Source organism: Dendrobates tinctorius, unplaced genomic scaffold (genome assembly GCF_039654945.1).
Source record: "Dendrobates tinctorius isolate UK_male_01 unplaced genomic scaffold, ASM3965494v1 ptg000228l, whole genome shotgun sequence".
NCBI classification, from domain to species: domain Eukaryota; kingdom Metazoa; phylum Chordata; class Amphibia; order Anura; family Dendrobatidae; genus Dendrobates; species Dendrobates tinctorius.
In genome coordinates, this window is record NW_027361895.1 from 334,077 (window position 1) to 358,736 (window position 24,660).

Sequence of the window (24,660 nt, forward strand, 5' to 3'; positions counted from 1 at the left end):
TATTGTTAGAGATTGAAACATATTTATAAATTTGAACTCCCAAATTTTTCTTTCTCTGTCACTACTATATGTGATGTGCAATATGTTAGCATTTGGGGCCCCACTTTAAACTTTTGCCCAGGGCCCTACTTTGCCTTAAACCGACCCTGACGGAGAGGGGTAGCTTGTGGGGGACAATAAAGAGGGGCATTTAGTGAACAACAGTATGAAAAGGGGCAGCATGTGGAAGCAGTATAACTTTTATTTAGATACATTATAATGACACTGTTATTTTTAAGGGCCCCATGTCAGGATGTGCTGCGGAAGTCCAGAGAAAAGGGAGGTCTGCAGAGACAAGTTGTGAATGTGAAAAATCATCATGGCGTCTGGACTAGATGAAGATGAAAGGGGTTAGAACAGGATTCCAAACAAAATTGTCACCTATAAGGTACCTAGATGTAAATCTACAGTATTTGTGACACTGAAATACCCCAAAGTTGTGGATTTCAATAATATGAAGTATGTTTTATATATGCCTTTAGAGACTTAAAGTTTTGCACTTTTTCATGAAGAGATCTGTATTGTTTTATGCATTTAGATTTGCTATTTGCTCTTTTACTTTCTGTGTTACGTTAAGAAGGATGATTAAGCATTTCAAATACCATAGAGTCCCTAGCTCCAGGTAGTTAAGTAGTTAATCACACTATCTAGCTGGTAGCCAGGGAATAGCTTTGTCAGTAGAGTTTGGGGTATAAAACTGCTGCAACCATGTTTTCTAGTCTGAGTAGTCAGAGAGATCAGTCAGAGGAGAGCAGAGAACACTAGGAGCCATGTGGGAGATTTGCTTTCCCTGATACAGCTGACCGGATGAAGCAGATTAATCTGATGAGATGTAGGATCACGTAAAGAATACATGCAGCATTCATCGGACGAATACCCAGGTCCGCCAGTCCACACAGTCTAGCTACAATCGCGGTGTGGACGCAGGAGGAGTACTCATAGAATGAAGTAAATTGCCCATAAAGCAAATGAGGACCTTATGTACATAATGCATCGTCGTCTCACCCAATCTCCACAATCAATGCGATCCCGACAGGCCAATTTCTCCGGGCACGGAGAATCTGCACCACTGATATGCTGTTCGAGGGACAGGCAAGCGACCTTGGGTGGAGGTTCAGGGATCGGGGGTACAGCAACAGGAGCGTCCGGAAGGGCTACCGTAGAGCAAAGAACACCAAGAGGGGCGAGCTTCTAGCTATTCATCAAAAAAATAGGAAAGAGAAGGACGATGATGGTAAAATTAGATACATCTCCACTTACAACCAACAGTGGGATACGATGCGATCCGTCCTCAAAAAACATTGGGCGGTCCTTATGATGGATCCAATACTTAGTCAGGGATTATCTCCCACTCCACTGATGACAGCACGACGGAGTAAAAACTTAAAGGACATGTTGGTTTCTAGTCACTATACGGCAAAGTCGCTCTTTCTGTTTGGGTCTAGGGGCAGGAACGCTGGATTCTTCCCATGCGGAAAGTGTTTGGCCTGCAGGAATCATGTTAGACCCACATCCTTCACATCATCCGACGGCCTATGGGTGTTCCAAATTAGGGACTATATCACATGCTCAACTACACATGTGGCTTATTATGCCACATGTAGTTGCAAACTAATTTACGTTGGTTTAACCTCACGTGAGTTACGTGTTAGAACCCGTGAGCATGTACGTGATATTGAGGCAGCTCGGGATGTGGAGGATGTGGGTCTTTTGAAAACCCTCCCCGGGTACTTTAAATCGAAACATAAATGCAATCCTGATTCCCTTCAAATTAGGGGTATAGACCATGTAAATATGGAAATCCGTGGTGGCGACAGCGTGCGCTCCCTCAATCAGAGGGAGTGTCGATGGATTATGACACTGGGGACCATGGCTCCTGCTGGCCTTTATGAAATGCTTAGCTTCTCCTCTTATCTATGAGTAGTGTTTGTCCTGGTACTGATGGTCACTCTTTTAATATTATTTTGTTTTTAATTTGGTGTTTGTCTCTTTGTTTATTTCGTAGTCTTTGACGCAACACTAATATCATTCTTTATCAGTGCTTCGGTGATCCTTTGGGGAATATGATGCTATCGCCTTGATTCTTCTATCTAATGACTATATACCTGCTGCCTAGGATGATTTAAAGGATGACACATCATGTTAGGGGGGAAAAAAAATGATTCTTAATGTAATGATCATCATCATGTACAGCTGCGTTACAATGCCTGTTATATTTGCTGTCTATAACTGATATATGTTAATATTGCTAAAATTATAAAAAACTTGTACTTTGTGATGTATTTTAGTATTATATGAGGCGTATGTGCGTGATATATACTGTAAGCTCTAATTTTTGATGTACTTTGCATTTTCTATTTTAGTATGCTTTGTCCTCTCTAATGCTATGGGTGCTTGAGGGCGTTGTTTTGCTGCATATAATAAACTTTCCCTTATCTTATGCAGGAGTAACGTGATTCCTATGTGCGCCAAGTATGGGCTCTGTTTTGCCCAGTACTAAGATGGCGCTGAGCACCGCGGTCCACTAGTGCACATGTCTCCGGTGTGGTGGTGCTGCCTACAGCGTTTCCGGTAACGCGGGATGGTGCGCGATTCTCGCTGACACATGCCGTGTCTCGCAGGAGTTGCGGCACCATCTTGGCGCCGTGATCGCTGTTTGGCCGAGCCCCCATATACCGGTGACATGCGCCGATTAAGGTGAACCCTGGCACTGTATTTAAGGAGTTTCTGAGGGACACTATACACCAACACACCCCCCTAGGAAGCTATCGAGAAACGCTCGTAGGGGTGCGTGCTGGCACATGGACATCAGTACGGGTAATGGCTGAAACCCTTTACTAACCAGGGACTTCCCTCCTTCTTCCTTTTCTGGGCCAGAGATGGATATACTCTTTTAGGACATTATGTTTGTTAATATTGGCTCTTTTGGGGGTTTAGAAGGCTAAGGAGTCATAGGACCCCACTATGCTGCCCCAATTCATTTGGGGTACTTATGCGATGGTCACTATATACCGTACTATTTTGTATCTTGTGGGATCCTTGGGGTAATATGTCGGCCTAACCTTTTTTTTTTATTATTGTGGTGCCCATTGTGCAGCACGGTTTTTACTGTATTTGTTGGTGCATTCTGACCTGTGTTCAATGACTCTGTCTTTGTCAATACATTGTGATGATATATTTTTATGATGATTTTTGTATCAATAAAGTAAGTTTGATATTTAATTGTGTCAAAAATATGGATGTTTTGCTCCATTTTTTCTTGTTTTCAAGTTGTTAGGGAGCTCCATAGTGATTTTTCTTCCCCTCCATATCCTGGTTGTATACCCGGATCTATTGCCACATAGAACATGTGCTCTGTTCTTGAGATCAAGTTACATAATGAAGATGAGCAGGAATCTCAAAAGGTGTTTTCCCTTTTCAAAAAATGTTGGTCTCAAGCGTAGGACGTTGTTATAATTGAACAAACCATGATTTACTCACTGTCCCTGGGTCCAACGCTGAGTCTCCATTGCTGCTTTCAATGTCTGGAAATGTTTGCAATGCTGACATCATGTCAACAGGACGGCAGCCAATTAATGAGCTCTGCTTCCTTGAGAGGGGCATTCTGTTTACAGAGTTATAATCTCAAAGATCACTGACTGGCAGCAGTGTTGTTGATGGGACAGCAGCACCGCTTCCTATTCAGACACTGGAGAAGTGGCAGAATCTCACCAACGGACCTGAGGATGATGAGTAAAGTGGTTTTTTTATATAACAAACTGTTTTCAGGCACCAGGATTTTCTGAAAGGGCATGAGCACTTTAAGCTTGCTGCTGTACTCCTGTACTGATAGTGATTCTGGTCCTGTATTCATGTACTAATGGTGGTTTGGTTGACCTATTTCTGGACTGATGGTGGTTCAGGTGTTATATTCATGTATTGATGGTGGCTTTGGTGATGTATTCATGTACTGATGTTGGTTCTAGTGCTGTATTCATTCACTGATCGTGGTTCTGATGATATATTCATGTGATGAATAATAATGAAAATAATAACAGAAAAATCTAATATAGTTTGGTATCGTCATATTCAAACTGATGTGGAGAAGGTCACTTTTACCATACAATAAATACTTTAAGATCTGAACCCAAAAATAAAATAACTGAATTGTGTTTATTCACTGCAGGGTTATATTCCACAGCAGGGAGGGCGGCATTTCAATTTTCACACGAGGTAGCATAAAAAATTGAAAATAGAGTTAAAGAGCCTCACTATTTCTAGACCAGGCTGCATAGAGACCTGTTCTCGAGATCACGGGAGGTTCAAACAGTTGGACGCCCAGCAAGTAGGAAGTTATCAAAGATCCTATGAATAGGGGATAACTTTCAATTCTGGAAATATAAAGAAGAAGTCATTTAAAATCTGTAATACTGCCCCCCTATCATGTGCTATTTATAATACTGAAGTCATCTTATTTGGCAGAGGGTTCCAGGTGTATCTGTCACTGTGTCACCCCTTCAGTTGTGTCCCTGTTCAAAGGTTTTTCTTTTTATTCTTGGGTGCAGATGGTGCTGCATTTGTTCCATGTAAAGCAACCTCACAACATAACGTGGGTTCATTGCCATTGCTAAACACAGCTTGAGATTCCCTATTCAAAATAAAAAAAACAACCTGAAACAAAAATCTGAAACCTCTGGTAGATCTGAAGGAATAAGAGGAATCCGAAAATGAAAATATTCTCAGGATCCGAAACTTAACATAGGAATTTGTTTTTCGGAAGTCTGAATACTTTTTGACATCTACGGTATTGAAAGACAGATTTCAGGTGAAGCTTCACAATAAATTGTCCATCTCTTAATCTCAGTTTCTCTTTTCAGGGATGGTGCAATGAAATGATCTTCTGAGTAAGGGCTCATACTCCCTTGCGAGAGACTCACACGATTCTCGCACGAGTCTCTCGCATGAAAACCTGGCACTGCCGCCGGCACTGGGACCGTAGCGTGCGGCTACATGTATTTCTATGCAGCCGCACGCTCCAGTCTGAGTGCCGGCGGCAGTGCCGGGTTTTCATGCGAGAGACTCGTGCGAGAATCGTGTGAGTCTCTCGCAAGTGAGTATGAGCCCTAAGAAGGAAATGCAATAAGTGCAGGATCTTCTCATTAGCTGAACATGCCTGCAAAAGCCTAGACTTTACCATTTTTCTACGGTGGCAGACTTCCAGCTCACAGATGTTATCTTCACACTAGCAATTCAATTCATCAGCAGTCACATTTTGTTCCTAAAATGCCATTGTATTGTCACAAATAATAAAAATGAAAAATTCAAACCTTTACTTCCGGGAAATGCAGATAGAAGGCAACAGGTCACACAACACAAGATAACGGTTTTCGTCATATTCTCAGAAAATGTACAAATTGCTTTCAATATCACCCATGAGATCTGCAATATAGTAAAGTTGAAAAAGACTTTCAGAAAGACAGCCATGGAAGAAATCAGATACAGTATAAATCAGGAGATAATAAGAAATGAGAGGGCCGAATCAAAATTTCGAATGGATCCCTTGCTTCATGAAGCTTCGTCTTTTTCTTCTAGATGGTTCAGTAAATTACTAAGAATAGAATAAGATGTGCACCTGAGGAACAAACCGAACACAAATCCTGTATCTTAAATCAATCTCTCGCTTTGGTCGTCTCTAACACTCATTTTGTGTTGTGTATGGGCTGGTGGGTGTAGACCCAGGAACTGTGATGTGCTCTACATGTTAGGTGTCAGATCCCTGCAGCTGCACAGCAGGAATCCAGAGCCATACATCCAGCGGTTTCCCATTCCTTTCCAACCACTCAGGGACCTGCACAGCAATCTTGGCGATCCAGGAGCCCTGCTCAGTCTAGCTCTCTGGGTCTGGATGTTGCAGCCACCTCTGGACCAGTAATGGTAGCGCAACCTGCTTTGCAGGAACCCACTCCAGAGGCTAAGTCCTCTCCCCACGCTACTGGGCATGCCCATGAGACGATCTCCCAGTGGAGATCGGGGGTCACATGCTCAGGTCCTTGTCCTGATCTGATTGGCCCATCTCAGAGGTCTGGAAGGTCCCGGAAGTGCATGGCTATAAAAGGCCCGCATGGCCGCTCGCTCATGCGCTAGTATAGGCTATACTTGCTTTGTGTGAATGGTGACGGATGTATCATTCTGGTGACTGACTCATTTGAAACCCCTTCCCTCTGATATTACGCATGTGGACAGGGAGCTAGAGAGATAGTCAGCACCAGTCAGTGGCAAGCTATAGGCCACAGTGTATACCGCACCTCTGCACTAGCATCTGATGGTGTCACACCTCACAGCACTATCGTATAGTGGCAGTAGATACCGCCATGCTGCAGTTTGCAGCACTTACCAGCGTCCGCGGTTGCGACGTCGCATGCACGGTAGGTCAAGACGGACACCGACCTCTGTCTTGGGCCGTGTCCTGTGACCATATACCGTGAGTGCACGCCAGCTGACCTGTGAAGCTAACAGGCTCGGCGTTTATGCTTTAGGGCCTCTGTGAGTTTAACAGAGTCCGCTCTGACGTTTAACCCGAGCGCAGTATACCGCCATAAAAGCGAGTCTGCCATTACTCAGCAGCGATTGTTACACCTACTGCACGGTGGATCCCGGGCGACGAACACACTTCCTATTATTTATATTTAGTGCGTTCTGCCATCCCTAACATTATACTAGCGCCAGAGTCTGGCTAGTAATGGCGGACCTGCAGCAGCTGCAGCGGTACATTTGGCAGCTAGAGAGCAGGTTGGCGGCTATTGAGAGCTCCACCTCATCTGCGAATGCTATGGCAGCCGCTGCTCAGGCAGTTGCAGAGGCTGTCTCACGCGTGCCCACACTCACGCCTATGCCGACAATATCTTGCCTCCCATTCCCCGACAAGTTTTCGGGTGACAGCGCCACCTGTAGGGGATTCGTGAGTCAGTGCTCTATTCAGCTTGAGTTAGTGGCTGCACGGTTCCCTACAGAGCGGGCTAAGGTGGGGTTTATTGTTTCTCTTTTATCTGGCAGGGCATTAGAGTGGGCTACGCCAATGTGGGAGCGTGATGATCCTGTGGTTCAGGGGGCTGCTCAGCTCCTCGCGGCTCTGAAGCAGGTATTTTTGGGACCACGGATCACGCATGACACCTCTCTCCAATTATTGGCCCTAACGCAGGGGTCTCTCTCGGTCAGCCATTATGCCGTCCGATTCCGGACATTGGCTTCCGAACTAGAGTGGCCCGATTAAGCACTCATCCCTGTGTTTTGGAGAGGGTTAGCAGAGCATGTCAAAGATGCTCTAGCAACCAGAGAGGTCCCCACAAGTCTGGAGGAAGTGATTGCCATCTCCACCCGCATTGATCTTCGGTTTACGGAGCGCAGGCTGGAACGTGCGCAATCCAGACGAAGGATTAACTTGGCTCCCACCTTCACCAAGCCGCTAAGATCTTCCGCTCAGGAGCTTACATCCTCCGAACCTATGGAGGTATCTCGCACCGGCTCCAAGCCACGTCCGGTGCGAAGCTCCGCATGTTGTTACCGGTGCCGGCAGTTTGGTCACTCGGCTAGCACGTGTCCTCTGCAGTCGGAAAAACGATCACTTCCAGTGGTCGTAGGTGGTGGCCAGACAAATATGAAACCCTTTTCTCCCAAACCGGTATTCCGAGGGACATTAGATAGTGGGGCCTCCACCTGGGAGGTAGAGGTTACCGTGGATTCCGGGGCTGAGGGGAAATTTATGTCCTTGACCTTCGCTCAGAATCACGCTATTCCACTGGTTTTACTGCCCCAACCTCTGACCATCAGGGTGGTTAATGGTGCACCTTTACCATCTCGTGAGATTCTGTCCTTGTTCATTTTGCCAGATGGCATCGACCAGGTGCTTCTCGGAGTTTCCTGGCTCCGTTGTCACTCCCCTCATATTGATTGGGCTTCGGGGAATATGCTGGGTTGGAGCAAGGACTGTGAGGGAAGGTGCCTGAAGGGCAGTGTTCAGGTAGCTTCCACTGAAGTGCCCGCGGATCTCTCCGCGCTTCCTAAACCTTACCACCAGTACGCGGACGTCTTCTCTAAAAAATCTGCGGAGACGCTCCCACCGCACCGTCCTTACGATTGTCCGATAGATCTTCTGCCAGGCACGGAACCTCCTAGAGGCTGTGTGTATCCGCTGTCTCTCCCTGAGACAGAGGCTATGTCTCAATATATCCGGGAGAACCTGGCCAGAGGTTTTATCAGAAAGTCGGTGTCGCTGGCTGGTGCAGGGTTCTTCTTCATGCAGAAGAAGAGCGGATAGTTATGTCCCTGCATTGACTACAGAGGTCTCAACGCCATTACAGTAAAAAACAAATACCCTCTCCCATTGATCTCTGAGCTATTTGACAGTTTGCGATGGGCCAGGATCTTTACGTAATTAGATCTATGGGGGGCGTACAACCTGATCCACATTCGCGAAGGAGACGAGTGGAAGACAGCCTTTAATACCCGGGATGGCCACTATGAATATCTGGTCATGCCCTTCGGCCTTTGTAATGCGCCTGCTGTCTTCCAGGATTTCGTCAACGACGTCTTCCGCGATAAGCTCTCCACCTCGGTGGTGGTCTATCTGGATGACATCCTCATCTTCTCGCCAGATTTGACCTCCCACCGGAGAGACGTCTGCAGGGTCTTCGACCGTTTGCGGGCAAACTCTCTTTTCGCCAAGCTGGAGAAGTGCCAGTTTGAGCAGGAGTCCTTGCCGTTCCCTGGCTACATCATCTCGGCCCAGGGGTTGGCTATGGATCCGGCCAAACTGCAAGCGGTAATGGACTGGCAGGAACCACACTCACTCAAAGTGGTGCAGCGCTTCTTATGGGTCATCAACTATTACCGCCAGTTCATACCTCACTTCTCCACACTGGTAGCTCCTTTGGTTGCTCTCACAAAGAAAGAAGCTAATCTAAACGCTTGGTCTCAACAGGTCTCCAAGGCCTTCTCGTCGCTAAAATCCCATTTTGCTGGCGCTCCCATCTTACACCGTCCCGATGTGGATAAACCTTTTATCCTGGAGGTGGATGCCTCTTCCGTCGGTGAAGGAGCAGTCCTTTTCCAGAAGGATAATCAAGGTCGGAAGCATCCCTGCTTCTTCTTCTCTAAGACCTTCTCACTGGGGGAGAAGAATTACTCCATCGGGGACAGGGAGCTGCTAGCAATGAAGTTGGCCTTTTCCGAGTGGAGACATCTCCTGAAGGGAGCCCGGTTTCCCTTCCAGGTGTATACGGACCATAAAAATCTGGTCTATTTACAAACGGCCCAGCGCTTGAACTCTCGCCAAGCTAGGTGGTCTCTCTTCTCCCACTTCCGCTTCACCTTGCACTATCTCTCTGGAGAGAAGAACGTCCGTGCAGATGCTCTCTCGCGCTCGGTGGTCTCAGCGGAGGAAGAGGAGGCTGAGCCATGGTTAATTCTCCCTCTGGAGAGCTTTACGACTGTGGCTCCAGTTGCTTTCGAGCCAGTGTCAACGGGCAAGACCTTTGTGCCTCCTCAGCTACGGCTGGAGGTTCTCGCCTGGGTGCATGCGTCCAGGGTGGGTGGTCACTTGGGTAATAAGCGGACCACAGAACTCCTGGCAAGGTCGTATTGGTGGCCGCACATGGCTCGAGACACTAAGGAATACATACAAGCATGCGTCTCATGTGCACAGAACAGGTCCTCTAGACAGAGGCCGGCTGGGTTATTGTACCCTTTGCTGGTGGCGGATAGACCTTGGGAGATGGTTGGCATGGATTTTGTGGTTGGCCTGCCCAAGTCTGGTGGCAGTACGGTCATCTGGGTGGTCACCGACCATTTTTCTAAAATGGTGCATCTGGTGCCACTCGCACCGTTGCCTTCCGCTCGTGGTCTTGCCACACTGTTCATAAAACATGGATTCCGTCTGCATGGCATGCCGAACAAAATTGTCAGTGATTGAGGTCCCCAGTTCGCGTCCCGGTTTTGGAGGGAGCTCTGCAGACTATTCAGCATTGAGCTAAACCTGTCCTCCACTTACCATCCCGAGACAATCGGCTTGGTTGAGAGAGCCAACAAACCTTGGTCACATACCTGCGGCATTTCGTCTGTGCCAGGCAGGATGACTGGGCATCCTTGCTACCATGGGCTGAATTTGCCCTGAATAATGCAGTGGCTGATTCCACTGGTCAGACGCCATTCCTTTTAAATTATGGCCAGCATCCGCGAGTCCCTGTCCCGATGCCAGTGTCCTCCGCTGACTCCAGGGTGGCAGACTGGGCAGTGGAGGCTCGCAACATTTGGGATCTCACTCAGGATGCTATTCGTGCCTCTAATGAAAGAATGAGGGCATCCGCCGACACACATCGGCGACCCGCTCCAACCCCTGGTGACTTGGTGTGGCTCTCTGCTCGAAACATCAAGCTGCGGGCCGAGTCCTCCAAGTTCGTGCCGCGATACATTGGACCTTTTAAGGTTCTCGAGCGACTTAGCTCGGTGGTCTACCGCCTGGCTCTTCCTCCACATTTAGCCATTTCTGACATTTCCCATGTGTCCCTTCTCAAAACTGTTCACATGGCCCGGTTCTCTGAGCCATCTGCCGGGTCATCAGACTTGTCTTCGGACGAGTTTGAGGTTAACGCCATTGTGGGACGCAGGACTGTGCGTGGCAAAAAGTTTTATTTGGTGGACTGGAAAGGTCATGGTCCAGAGGCCCGGACCTGGGAGCCAGTGGAGAACATCCACGCTCGGCTCCTGATCACAGCCTTTGAGCGTAGCGAGGCTCAGGGTGGGGGGGCCCTAGGAGGGGGGTAATGTTAGGCATCGGATTCCTGCAGCGGCACAGCAGGAATCCAGAGCCAAAAATCCAGTGGTTTCCCATTCCTTTCCGACCGCTCAGAGACCTGCACAGTAATCTCGGCAATCCAGGCGCCCTGCTAAGACCAGCTCTCTGGGTCTGGATGTTGCTGCCACCTCTTGACCAGCAATGGCAGCGCAACCTGCTTTGCAGGAAACCACTCCAGAGGCTAAGTCCTCTCGCCGCGCTTCTGGGCATGCCCACGAGACGATCTCCCAGTGGAGATTGGGGGTCACATGCTCAAGTCCTTGTCCTGATCTGATTGGCCCATCTCAGAGGTCTGGAAGGTCCCGGAAGCACATGGCTATAAAAGGCCTGCATGGCCGCTCGCCCATGCGCTAGTATAGGCTATACTTGCTATGTGTGAATGGTGACGGATGTATGATTCTGGTGACTGACTCATTTGAAACCCCTTCCCTCTGATATTACGCATGTGGATAGGGAACTAGAGATATAATCAGCGCCAGTCAGTGGCAAGCTATAGGCCACAGTGTATACCGCACCTCTGCACTAGCGTCCGATGGTGTCACGCCTCATGGCACTATCGTATAGCAGCAGTAGTTACCGCTGCGCTGCAGTTTTCAGCACTTACCAGCGTCCGCGGTTGCGATGCCGCATGCACGGTAGGTAAAGACGGACACCGAACTCTGTCTTAGGCCGTGTCCTATGACCATATACCGTGTGTGCATGCCAGCTGAGACCTGTGAAGCTAAAAGGCTCGGCGTTTATGCTTTAGGGCCTCTGTGAGTTTAACAGAGTCCGCTCTGTGCACCCCGCTTGACGTTTAACCCGAGCGCAGTATACCGCCATATAAGCGAGTCCGCCATTACTCAGCAGCGGTTGTTACACCTACTGCACGGTGGAGCCCGGGCAGCGAACACACTTCCTATTATTTATATCTAGTGCGTTCCGCCATCCCTAACACTACACATAAGCCAAAGCCTAAAAATATTGAGCCAGAGTACATGTTTGTATAAATACAATGCATAGGTGCGCATTCACAGTGTGGCCATTTAACAAGCAGAACCTAAGATAAAAATCTTGTAATAAGAAAATAGTAATGAATAAAAGAAATCCAGCTTCCCATTCCAGGAGAAATTTCCTTTATTGGATAAAGTATATAAAATCCAACTTCATATCAGCATATTGTCCCCACCGAAGGTGTGACAGAACAGACGCGTTTTGAGCTTAGCGGAGCAATGATTAAGAGCTGCTAAGCTCGAATCACGTTAGTTCTGTCCCACCTTTGGTGGTGACAATATGCTGATATGAAGTTAGATTTTATATACTTTATCCAATAAAGGAAACTTCTCCAGGAACGGGAAGCTGGATTTCTTCTATTAATTTGGACATTGATCCTGCTGCATTGCAGGTTTCCATGCTTGAGTTCCTGGATTACCAGAGGGACGAGCTAGCTTTTCTCCTATTTTCAAGAAAATAGTAATAGTACATGTAGATAACATAGGGTACTTAGTTGACATTGCTTTGTCAAAAAAAAAAATGTAAAAGCCATCCCTACATGACAAGGTGTACCCTAATCAGAACGGTATCTCACTCTTGTAGTTCACCGCAATATGTGTCATGTGGTACAGTAAAGGGTGTTTTACTGGATGGAAGATATGTTTCTTCTAGCAGATTAATGTTTGGCCGGGTTTTTCCTTAAAGATGGGAAGGACTGGGATCTTTTATTGTCATATCTGTTATTTGCAGTGCGGGAGGTGCCTCAGGCATCTACGGGGTTCTCACCCTTTGAACTATTGTACGGCAGACATCCGCGGGGCTTGCTCGATATAGCCAAAGAGGCCTGGGAGAATCAACCTACCCCCCACAAAAGTGTGATAGAACATGTTGCAAAAATGCAAGAGAGAATGGAGACCGTCCTACCCTTTGTCCGGGAACATATGGAGGCAGCACAACGGTCACAGAGTCGGGTCTATAACCGGGAGGCTCGGGTAAGAACCTTTAGCCCTGGGGATCGGTTCTTGGTGCTTGTGCCTACCGTAGATAGCAAATCATGGAGAAGGTGGGGCCAGTAGACTACAAGGTACATCAGCCAGGACAGAGAAAGCCAGAACAGGTTTACCATATTAATTTGCTTAAACCCTGGAAAGATAGAGAGCACCTTGGTGAGCATAGTTCGCTGCCAGCATTTCAGATAGAAAAGGCTCCCTTACCTCGGGGAGAGGCAGGAGAAACCCAACCCGGGGTCAAAATTGCAGATACTTTGTCCACTAAACAGGTTCAGGAGGTCCGGGAGTCCATTAGCCAAAATACAGATTTTTTTCGGAGCTCCCGGGACGCACCTCCCTAATCCAACATGACATTGTCACAGAGCCACAGGCCAAGGTGCGACTAAAGCCATATCGGGTGCCTGAGGCCCGGCGACAAGCCATCTCGGAAGAGGTAAAAATGATTCTACGGTTAGGGGTCATAGAAGAGTCTCAGAGTGAGTGGGCCAGCCCAATAGTTCTAATACCCAAGCCTGATGGGTCTCTAAGATTCTGTAATGATTTTAGAAAACTCAAAGAAGACATTTCAAAATTTGACGCCTACCCCATGCCCCGGGTTGCCGAGTTGATAGAGCGCTTTGGGCAAGCACGGTATTTTACAACTCTGGACCTCACAAAAGGTTATTGGCAGGTACCCCTAACAGAGGCGGCGAAGGGAAAAATGGTGTTTATAACACCTGAGGGGCTGTTCCAGTATAAGGTGTTACCCTTTGGATTGCATGGCGCTCCAGCAACGTTCCAGCAGTTAATGGATATTGTTCTCCGTCCCCCATCGCCGCTATGCCTCAGCCTATCTAGATGATATCATTGTGTTCAGCACCAATTGGGAAAGCCACTTAGCAAAAGTACAGGCAGTGGTAGACTCCCTGCGACAAGCAGGGCTAACTGCCAACCCAAAGAAGTGTTTTATAGGGTTGGAGGAAGCCCGGTACTTGGGTTATGTCATTGGGAGAGGAGTTCTCAAGCCCCAAGTAAACAAGGTGGAGGCAATTCAGAACTGGCCTCGTCCCCTCACAACAAAACAGGTAAAGGCCTTTTTGGGTTTGGTGGTATATTACAGGCGATTCATTCCCAACTTTGCAACCCTGTCCGCGCCTTTAACAGATTGTATAAAAGGGAGGAAATCTGTGATGGTCCACTGGAATGATCAGTTAGAGGAGGCCTTTACAAAATTAAAAAGGGTACTGTGTGGTTCACCAGTCCTGATAACTCCAAATTTCAAAAAAGAGTTCGTGGTGCAGACTGATGCCTCTGAGATAGGCCTCGGTGCCGTGCTGTCTCAGGAAGTTAATGGGGAAGAGCATCCCGTTAGCTTCCTGAGCCGGAAGCTTATCCCAGCTGAAACCCGGTACAATATTGTGGAGAGAGAGTGCCTGGCCATCAAGTGGGCACTAGAATCGTTGCACTACTATTTGCTGGGGAGAACATTTCGGTTGGTGACATACCATTCCCCTCTTATGTGGATGAGTCAAGCTAAGGAGAGGAATGACCGAGTCACCAAGTGGTTCCTGTCCCTGCAAAATTTTAAATTTTCAGTGGAACATCGTGCAGGCAGACTACAGGGGAATGCAGATGCCCTGTCCAGAGTTCACTGTATGTCATGTCCACCCCTCTAGGGTGGAACATAGGGGGGAGGTATGTTGTACAGTAAGGGGTGTTTTACTGGATGGAAGATATGTTTCTCCCAGCAGATTAATGTTTGGCCGGGTTTTTATTTAAAGACGGGACCTGCGATGATGTCAGGGTCACGTGATCAGCCTATGTGATGTCTACCTCACTGGTGGGAGGGGTTAGGCCCTGTGTAATGGAGGTTGGTAATTGCCACAGTGTGAGTGTGTTTCTGGAAGCTACAGGAACTTGTGTGGAACTTGCCTGAAACTTGTATACAGGATTCCCATGCTGCAGGACTATAGCAGCAAGACTTGGAAGAACCCCGGGAATGGCACCTGGCGGATGCCGCAGGACCTGGCAGTCGCTTAGTTACGCTCGTCCCGTGCAAGAGGTGAGTCTGGGACCAGTGGTTCTCCAAGCTGGAGTATGTGTTTGGTTTTCCTTATGTTTTGTTAAGCTGCTAGTTGCTGAGTGACATTAAAACCACTGGAATTGGACTTTCTGCCTGTGTGTTGCATCGTTACTGCCGCCCAGCTATTGCCTACCAGAGCGAATCCCTACAGTCAGCATACATAGAAATAAATAAGGGCAGAGTAGGACCATACATACATAGCATACATAGACATGAAGGATTCCTGTTCTCCTGTCTCTATGTAGTGCATATTCAGAAGCACCAATACTGAGCAGTGTAGCTGTCAATCCAGCTGCAACACAGATCTGCTTCGGTTTCCCTTTCACACTGCTTCATTTTTAACTTTTAAGTGAAGATGGCTTTAAGGTGCAATGATACACTGTGCTGCTGTAGGTATAATTCAAGGAACTTTATTGGTGCCTACACATTTCCTGAGCTGTCCCAGCTCACTTCATCAGGAAAGTTCCACACAAGTTCCTGTAGCTTCCAAGTTCCTTGAATTATACCTACAGCAACGCAGTGTATCATTGCACCTTAAAGCCATCTTCACTTACAAGTCCTTGGACCCTGTGCAGACTGCAGCAGCTGTTTCATGCGTTTGCAGGTGTTGAGACCAAAGTTTCACAACCCTATCAGGTGAGTCTCTCCTTGCCTCACCATTACAATTGTGTTTTAAAGGTTTCACACAGTGGATACGCCCTGTTTTGTTTCTTTCATTTTTAACTTTAAATTTTTGTATTGAAGTTTAACATCAGAAACAAGTCGAAAACAAAACATTCCAGTTATGACTTGTAGTGACAAAGACGTATTTATTGCCATGAAGCATTTTAACTGTAAATATGGCCAACCTATTAAAATGTTAATGCTCTATTCTAGTACATAAGACAAATATTTATGTATATACAGTTGTGGCCAAAAGTATTGACACCCCTGCAATTCTGTCAGATAATACTCAGTTTCTTCCTGAAAATTATTGCAAACACAAATTCTTTGGTATTATTATCTTCATTTAATTTGTCTTAAATGAAAAAACACAAAAGAGAATTGTCCTAAAGCCAAATTGGATATAATTCCACACCAAAAATAAAAAAGAGGGTGGACAAAGGTATTGGCACTGTTCGAAAAATCATGTGATGCTTCTCTAATTTGTGTAATTAACAGCACCTGTAACTTACCTGTGGCACCTAACAGGTGTTGGCAATAACCAAATCACACTTGCAGCCAGTTGACATGGATTAAAGTTGACTCAACCTCTGTCCTGTGTCCTTGTGTGTACCACATTGAGCATGGAGAAAAGAAAGAAGACCAAAGAACTGTCTGAGGACTTGAGAAGCCAAATTGTGAGGAAGCATGAGCAATCTCAAGGCTACAAGTCCATCTCCAAAGACCTGAATGTTCCTGTGTCTACCGTGCGCAGTGTCCTCAAGAAGTTTAAAGCCCATGGCACTGTGGCTATCCACCCTAGATGTGGACGGAAAAGAAAATTTGACAAGAGATTTCAACGCAAGATTGTGCGGATGTTGGATAAAGAACCTCGACTAACATCCAAACAAGTTCAAGCTGCCCTGCAGTCCGAGGGTACAACAGTGTCAACACGTACTATCCGTCGGCGTCTGAATGAAAAGGGACTGTATGGTAGGAGACCCAGGAAGACTCCACTTCTTACCCTGAGACATAAAAAAGCCAGGCTGGAGTTTGCCAAAACTTACCTGAAAAAGCCTAAAACGTTTTGGAAGAATGTTCTCTGGTCAGATGAGACAAAAGTAGAGATTCTTGGGCAAAGGCATCAACATAGAGTTTACAGGAGAAAAAAAGAGGCATTCAAAGAAAAGAGCAGGACAATGACCCAAAACACACTTCAAAAAGCACTAGAAAATGGTTTGAGAGAAAGCCCTGGAGACTTCTAAGGTGGCCAGCAATGAGTCCAGAACTGAATCCCACAGAACACCTGTGGAGAGATCTAAAAATGGCAGTTTGGAGAAGGCACCCTTCAAATATCAGGGACCTGGAGCAGTTTGCCAAAGAAGAATGGTCTAAAATTCCAGCAGAGCATTGTAAGAAACTCATTGATGGTTACCGGAAGCGGTTGGTCGCACTTATTTTGGCTAAAGGTTGTGCAACCAAGTATTAGGCTGAGGGTGCCAATACTTTTGTCTGGCCCATTTTTGGAGTTTTGTGTGAAATGATCAATGTTTTGCTGTTTGCTTCATTCTCTTTTGTGTTTTTCATTTAAGGCAAAATAAATGAAGATAATAATACCAAAGAATTTGTGTTTGCAATCATTTTCAGTAAGAAACCGAGTATTATCTGACAGAATTGCAGGGGTGTCAATACTTTTGGCCACAACTGTAACTATGATGTACAAAACAGAGAAGGAGAAGAAAGAAGAGGAAGGAGTGGAAAAGAGGAGATAGAAAAAAATATATATATACAGTGGTATGGAAAGTATTCAGACCCCATTAAAATTTTTCAAGCTTTGCTTCATTGCAGCCAATTGGTAAATTCAAAAAAGTCCATTTTTTTCTCATTAATGTACGCTCTGTACCCCATCTTGATGGAAAAAACAGAAATGTAGAAATTTTTGCAAATTTATTAAAAAAGAAAAACCGAAATGTCACGTCATCATAAGTATTCAGACCCTTTGCTCAGACACTCCTATTTAAGGCACATGCTGTCCATTTCATTGTGATCCTCCTTGAGATGGTTCTACTCCTTCATTGGAGTCCAGCTGTGTTTAATTAAACTGATAGGACTTGATTTGTAAAGGTACACACCTGTCTATATAAGATCTCACAACTCACAGTGCATGTCAGACCAAAGGAGAATCGTGAGGTCAAAGAAACTGGACAAGGAGCTCAGAGACAGAATTGTGGCAATGCACAGATCTGGCAAAGGTTACAAAGGAATTTTTGCAGGTTCCTAAGAACACAGTGGCCTCCATAATCCTTAAATTGAAGAAGTTTGGGACCACCAGAAGTCTTCCTAGACCTGGCCGTCCAGCCAAACTGAGCAATCGTGGGAGAAGAGCATCTCTAGAGAGACCTGAAAATGGCTGTCCACCAATGTTCACCATCCAACCTGGCGGAACTGGAGAGGATCCCCAAATTCATGTGTGAAAAACTTGCATCATTCCCAAGAAGACTCATGGCTGTACTAGCTCAAAAGGTGCTTCTACTCAATACTGAGCCAAGGGTCTGAATACTTATGACCATGTGATATTTCAGTTTTTCTTTTTTAATAAATTTGCAAACATTTCTACATTTGTTTTTTTCAGCAAAGATGGGGTGCAGAGAGTACATTAATGAGAAAAAAATGTACTTTTATCAACTTACCAAATGGCTGCAATGGAACAAAGTGAAAAATTTAAAGGGGTCTGAATACTTTCCGTACCCACTGTATGCATATATAAATAAATAAGGTTATTGCTAAGTATAAGCATGTACTTGGCTAAGTATATCTGTAGGGGAGGTCAAATTGGCCATAGAACCTTGACTCAAATGTGATTTTTTTGACAACCAAGTTGCCATTTTGTTCTCTTCATTGAATAAAACCCAGCATTAGCGCTAGAATGCATCAAGGCGATTACCACCATGTGCAATCCTTTTTCATAATATTGTTAATCTCCTTCACCCATTCACCTAAGGAAGGAATTTTTGTGGATTCCCAGTGACACAATATAGCTGTTCTAATGGCTTTCAGGAAATGCCTGAGAAGGTCTTTTTTTAGCCTGTGAGACCGAACCTGCGAGAATAGATAGTAAGGCTATCTGATGAGATGGCGCAACTCTGCTGCATGTGAGATTGTTCTACAGTGAGAAAATTAAGTTCAGTAGCTTATAAACTACAGGACCGTCCCACCAAAGTTGTAGCATAGTCTCAGGATTATTTGCACACTGCCAACACAAGCCTGACACAGAGGAGAAAGTGCTACGTATCATTGTGCGATAATGATACCATAGAATCATAGAATCGTAGAGTTGGAAGGGACCTCCTGGGCCATCTGGTCCAACCCCCTGCTCAAAGCAGGATTCGCTAAATCATCCCAGTCAGATGTCTGTCCAGCCTCTGTTTGAAGACTTCCATTGAAGGAGAACTCACCACTTCTCGTGGCAGCCTGTTCCACTCATTGATCACTCTAACTGTCAAAAAGTTTTTTCTAATATCTAATCTGTGTCTCCTCCCCTTCAGTTTCATCCCATTGCTTCTAGTCTTTCCTTGTGCAAATGAGAATAAAGTTGATCCTTCTACAATGTGACAGCCCTTTAGATATTTGTAGACAGCTATTAAGTCTCCTCTCAGTCTTCTCTTTTGCAAACTAAACATTCCCAAATCCTGCAACCTTTCCTCATAAGACAGGGTTTGCAGACCGGTCACCATTCTGGTCGCTCTTTTCTGAACTTGCTCCAGTTTGTTGATGTCTTTTTTAAAATGTGGTGCCCAAAACTGGACACAATATTCCAGATGAGTTCTGACCAAAGAGGAGTAGAGGGAAATAATGACTTCACGTGATCTAGACTGTATGCTTCTGTTAATACATCCTAGAATTGCATTTGCCTTTTTTGCTGCTGCATCACACTGTTGACTCATATTCAGTCTGTGATCTATTAGTATACCCAAGTCTTTTTCACATGTGCTGTCACTTAGCCCTATTCCTCCCATTCCATTGAGATAAGATCTTGAAATTTTTTCCTGAGAATCACAAGCTACAAGTAATTTATAGGAAAGTATGAAGGCTTTTTGCCAATATTCTTCTTGAATTTGACTTCCCAATTCTCTCTCCCATGATCTATACAGGATAATTGCCTTCCTGGGCAAGAGTCATCAAGTTCCACAAAGTATTTCTGATAATGTTTTAGTCTAATTTTAGCAGATTTGTTCCAAATTAAGAAGTCTACTCCCAATGCAGGAGGAAAATTTTGGTTACCATACATGGGCATCAAAAGAAATTGAGGTTAGAAACAATTCCCACATCTGTAAAAAGTGTTGAGTGAGTAATGGTAATTGTTTAGCTTGTACATGGGATTTGTCAATCCATGGGAGACATTCCAAGACTACTCATTATTTGTGTTCTGCAGAACTATATCAGTCTATTACTTTCTTGAGGATTATAGACTGTTGATGGAGCACCCACTAGGGCCGTGGGGTACCCGGGCCGGATCCAAAGGTGCTTCTGGGGTTGTCACGGCAGCAGTGACCCGGTCCGTGGCCCTAGGTGTCCAATTAAAATTATGAAAATGGGAAATAAAGTTTATTAAGTATTATTCATGACGCCACCTGTGGTACTCTGCAATTAAGGTGTTAGCCAACGCAGCAGCTTCAGTCCACTGGGGCAGATGGTGATGTAGCAGAGTTGGTTCAGCTCTCCACAGGTAGAGCTACTCCCCAGGGCAGTTATGGTGTGAAACGGTGATGATGGTGTTGTAGTTCAGGGCAGATGATGCAGCAAATAAACTGAGGACATGGCAGAGTGCAGTCTTCACACTTTTACTCACAGTTCGGTTGTTACAGTCCCCAGCCGAGGTTTGTGGTCCATCCAGCTCCCAAGTAATTTGGTAATCACCTCACCGGGATTCCCTTCAGATCTTCCATTCCTGGCGGTCTCACTACGCTGGCTACCACCTCTCCTGCCCTGTGCCTTCAGACACAGTGTCCCAATCCAGCAGACTCAGATCTTCTCGGGTGATGTTGGTCAGGCCCCTGTATCCTATATGTCTGCCTTTTTGGCAAATGAGAATGGGGTCGGCTGCAGCACTTTTCCAGAACAATCTCTTTACCTCAGCACTAACTCCTCCCACCAACTGTCACTCCCTTAAACTCTGTCCCTTCTCTACTTTCTCCACCCACACCCTCTACACAGCTCTCCCCATCGACTGAGAGATCTAATGTTGGATGCAAGTGTTAGAATCCTGGATAGTGACCCCTCCTTACCTGTGAGCGGGGTACCATACGTCTGGGTAAGGTGCAATACCTCTGTGGTGACTGACCCGCTGGTGCACCACATTGATACTTCTTCAGAAATGGTAAACTCTTGCCTCCTTTGCTTTTAGGACAACATATCACCCTAAAACATATCCAAGGTCTTGAAGTTCCCCGAACAAATTTGCCAATAGCTTTGTTAAGACAGATAAGCAAATTCTCTGTTCAGAGAGGAAGAGGACTAGAACTCTAGTGCCAGCTATAGAAAGTAGCAATCCTAGAAGTCAATGTCGACCCTTTAACGAGACTTGTTACATGCCTTAGGATAAAAGCCAAATCCAGAATCTCAATTTGCAGACAGTGTGTTTCGGGGTATTGCCACTCGTCAGTGTAAAGTGTGAGATCTGGTTTGGCTGTTTGAGAGCAAAACTAGATTTCACACTTTGCACTGATGAGGAAACAGTATCTGCAAATTGACATTCTGGCTTTGGCTTTTGTTTGATCTTCATTTTTAGCTGTTCCTTCTACTCTTGTGACCCTGATGTCCTTCACCAGTGATTGCGGTCTTTGGATGATTTGTCCGAAGTAGGCTGTTACACCGGACACTTGCACACCTTCTAAGCGTCGCCCAATTCACAGCTTTTTCACTCTGCTCCTCCCAGTACCTTACCATCACTCTGAGCTGCCTTGTGCTGCACTTCTAGCTCTTCAGATGGCATCACGGGCCTGCCCCTCTGAGAGGATTGCAACAGCATCTGGGTCGTGATGGACTGGTTCTCCAAGATGGGTCACTTTATTCTCTCGGTCAGCTTGCCGTCTGCTCCCAAGCTTGCCACATGGTTCTTACAGCATGTGTTTCATCTCCATGGTCTTTTTTTCCACATTGTCTCTGACAGCAGAGTACAGTTTACATCTAATTTTTGGAGGGCTCTTTGCAAACTGCTGATTGTCCAGTTGGATTTCTTCTCTGAGCATCATTCGCAGACCAATGGGCAAGTGGAACGAATTAACCAGATTCTCAAATACTATCTTCACCACTTTATTTCTGCTCCTTAGAATGACTGGGTAGAACTACTCTCCTGGGCGAAGTTCTCTTACAAAGCAGGTGAGAAGGTGCACTTAAATATTTGGTCACATCAAGGGTCCGCTGAGCACCTGTACTTGATTTGAACAGTCATTCTCTGCCAACAGACTCCCTTTAACAGTTGAGACGGTCACTGGTGATTGCTTGCTGATCGCTCAGAGCCCGACTGCTGGGAGCTCCAGCAACCCAGAGAACTGGAATCTGTATGGTTCATGTCGAACAGTGTAAAGATCAAGCATGTGCACCTCCTCCCATTCACTATCTATAGGACTACCATAGATTCCAAAGTAAATTGCTCCTCTATGTCCATCAGTCCCAAAAACAATGAGTGAAGTAAAGGAGGGCATGCTCAACCTCTGCTTCATTCGGACGGACTGCAAAGCTCCCATCTTGAGATTGCTGGAGGTCTCAATAGTCAAGATCACAAAGATCAGTAAGTTTTCCCTTATCCTATTGCTTGGGTATAACATTGAAACTTTGCAAAACCACTTTAGGAGATTAAGAACAGGATAGTTGTTTGACAACATTTGTTCTGGCATCCAAAGGTGTTTAATTAAATCATTGTAAATTCCATATTTCATATGTTATTGTGAAGTATTTTGGCAATATTAATTTTGCAAATATTACCAGTTAGATCAACACAGCTTTAGAAGGAAATACCCAAGTGAAGGGGTCCCATGTCTGCGGTCAAATGAAAAAAGCTCTAACAAGGAAAGTATCTCAAAAAGAAATATTATTTCAGCTTTGTCTGTCCACACTTCATTAAAATACTCTCAATACTTCCAAAACAGCTAAACCAAGATGAACTTGTAATTTTTCACCTCTATGTCCTCTCATAACTCACATAAACATATAATTTCCTAAATGAATCAATCACCTGGGACTAAGTGGCTGTCTCAAATAAATGCTGACATAATGTTTGGCTCGGTGTTATTACAGACATCACAGATTATGATAAGCAGAACATTATAACATGGCCTAGAAAACATTTAATTATTACAAGCATATATTGAAGGACAAGGAATAATTACTTTTCCTTACAGATTTCATTTGACACAAACAATCTGCAACGTTCCTGACATGCCTTAATTACCAAACAAACTAGGTATTTTATGTAAAGGTTCCCTGACAAGAAGTAAAGTGCTACACCTCATGCAAAATGTTTTTAGACAATGATTCATGCAATTTCAGCCTACATACTGTTACACTCAATGGTGGCACATGTTGTTCGCAAACCCACTATGCCATAGATCGGACTTACCCTGAAGGGGCATGACTAAGCAGCTACCTTGGTTATCACTGGAGCCTAGAGTGGTCAGGTCAGACTCATGCATTATGTAGCTGCAAGATGCCACTCCAGAGTAGAGTCTGGCAGTAGAATGTGACCCAAGGGTCTAGCCATTTACTCAGAATCCTAGACCGGGCAAAAAGGACAAGTTTCAGACTATGCGGACAGGACGGCCACAGGAACAGGTTCAGACTGTGCAGTCTTCGGATAGCAGAAGACACGGCCACAGGTACAGGTTCAGACAGTGCCGACAGAACGGTCACAAGGATAGGTTCAGACTGTGCCTACATGATGGTCACAAGGACAGATTAGACACACTGGTCTCAGGAAACAGTTCAGGTACTGCCAATGCAGGGCACGAACACCGCCAGAGAAGACACATGAACAAGGACTAACTATACAGGACTAATGGAAAACAGGATAACATTCAGTCTCTGGCCACACCAGGACCAGGGGACCTCACAACTGAATAGTAGTACACCTTACTAACTAATGATTCACTGCTAGTGTTGAGCATTCCGATACCGCAAGTATCGGGTATCGGCCGATATTCGCTGTATCGGAATTCCGATACTTAGTTCCGATACTTTTTCATATCGAATACCGGAATCAGAAGTTCCCATAATGCTAGGAGCCCGCTCGATTTGATTCAGCCAATGGGGATCCTCAGAAGTGTGGGCACATCCTGTTAGGCATGTAGGCATGTTAACTACTGGCATGGCTGTGATTGGCTGCTGAAATGATGTCATGATGCACTATCAAAAACCACAGCAGCTGCCATTTCGGGTTCACTCTGCTGTGAATTCAGTTAGGGACAGGCTGCTGTTGAAGACTGTGAGGGACAGTTAGAAATAGTGATCATCAAACATATCTATTGCTCTACCCAGGCTACATAATCCACCACTGTAGCATTTTTTTTAGCCCAGCAGTGCTGTTTTAATAGCTGTCTGCAAGGGCTGTGTGAGTGCAGACCCACGCTGTGTAGTGTGTCCTGCAGGCACATCTGCTTGTAGGCTGCTCAGCGTGTGTCTCTGCCTCATACATTTTTTTCTTTTATTGCTGCTTTTTTTTCTCCTGTATAGTGTGCTTCCATACGTATCCATATACGTTGGTTGCAAACACTAAAGGAGTGGACAGCGGAGCCTTTCAGCAGCCTTTCAGTGCTATAGCCCATTTCTCTGCACTGTTTTTGGCTGTCTGATAAGTCTCTCTGTGTGTGAGTGCAGCTCACGTTGCAGTGTATTCTACAGCCACTGCTGGTTGTAGTCCGCTCAGCGTGCGTCACTGCCTCATACATAGTCCTTTTTTTGCAGCTAATTTGTCCAGATTTTTGCTCCTATATTAGTGTGCTTCCATCCGCATCCATTGTCATTGGTTGGTTGCAAACACTATATAGGATTAGATAGAGGAGCCTTTTTCCTGGCTTGTGCCCTTCAGGGCCAGCCAGACTAGTATTACCCTA

At 45.6% G+C, this 24,660-nt stretch overlaps 1 protein-coding gene across 6 annotated transcripts in view; it reads right to left on the minus strand.

The window, feature by feature from the left end:
• LOC141059510 (uncharacterized) overlaps positions 1-24,660 on the minus strand; it is a 207,887-nt gene that overhangs the window by 129,639 nt on the left and 53,588 nt on the right. For all 6 annotated transcript variants that reach the window (XM_073555678.1, XM_073555673.1, XM_073555677.1 and 3 more), the window contains one exon: positions 5,346-5,457. In XM_073555678.1, coding sequence (XP_073411779.1) covers positions 5,346-5,412 — 67 coding nt within the window. In that variant the 5' untranslated portion in view covers positions 5,413-5,457. The remainder of the gene's footprint in view (positions 1-5,345; positions 5,458-24,660) is intronic.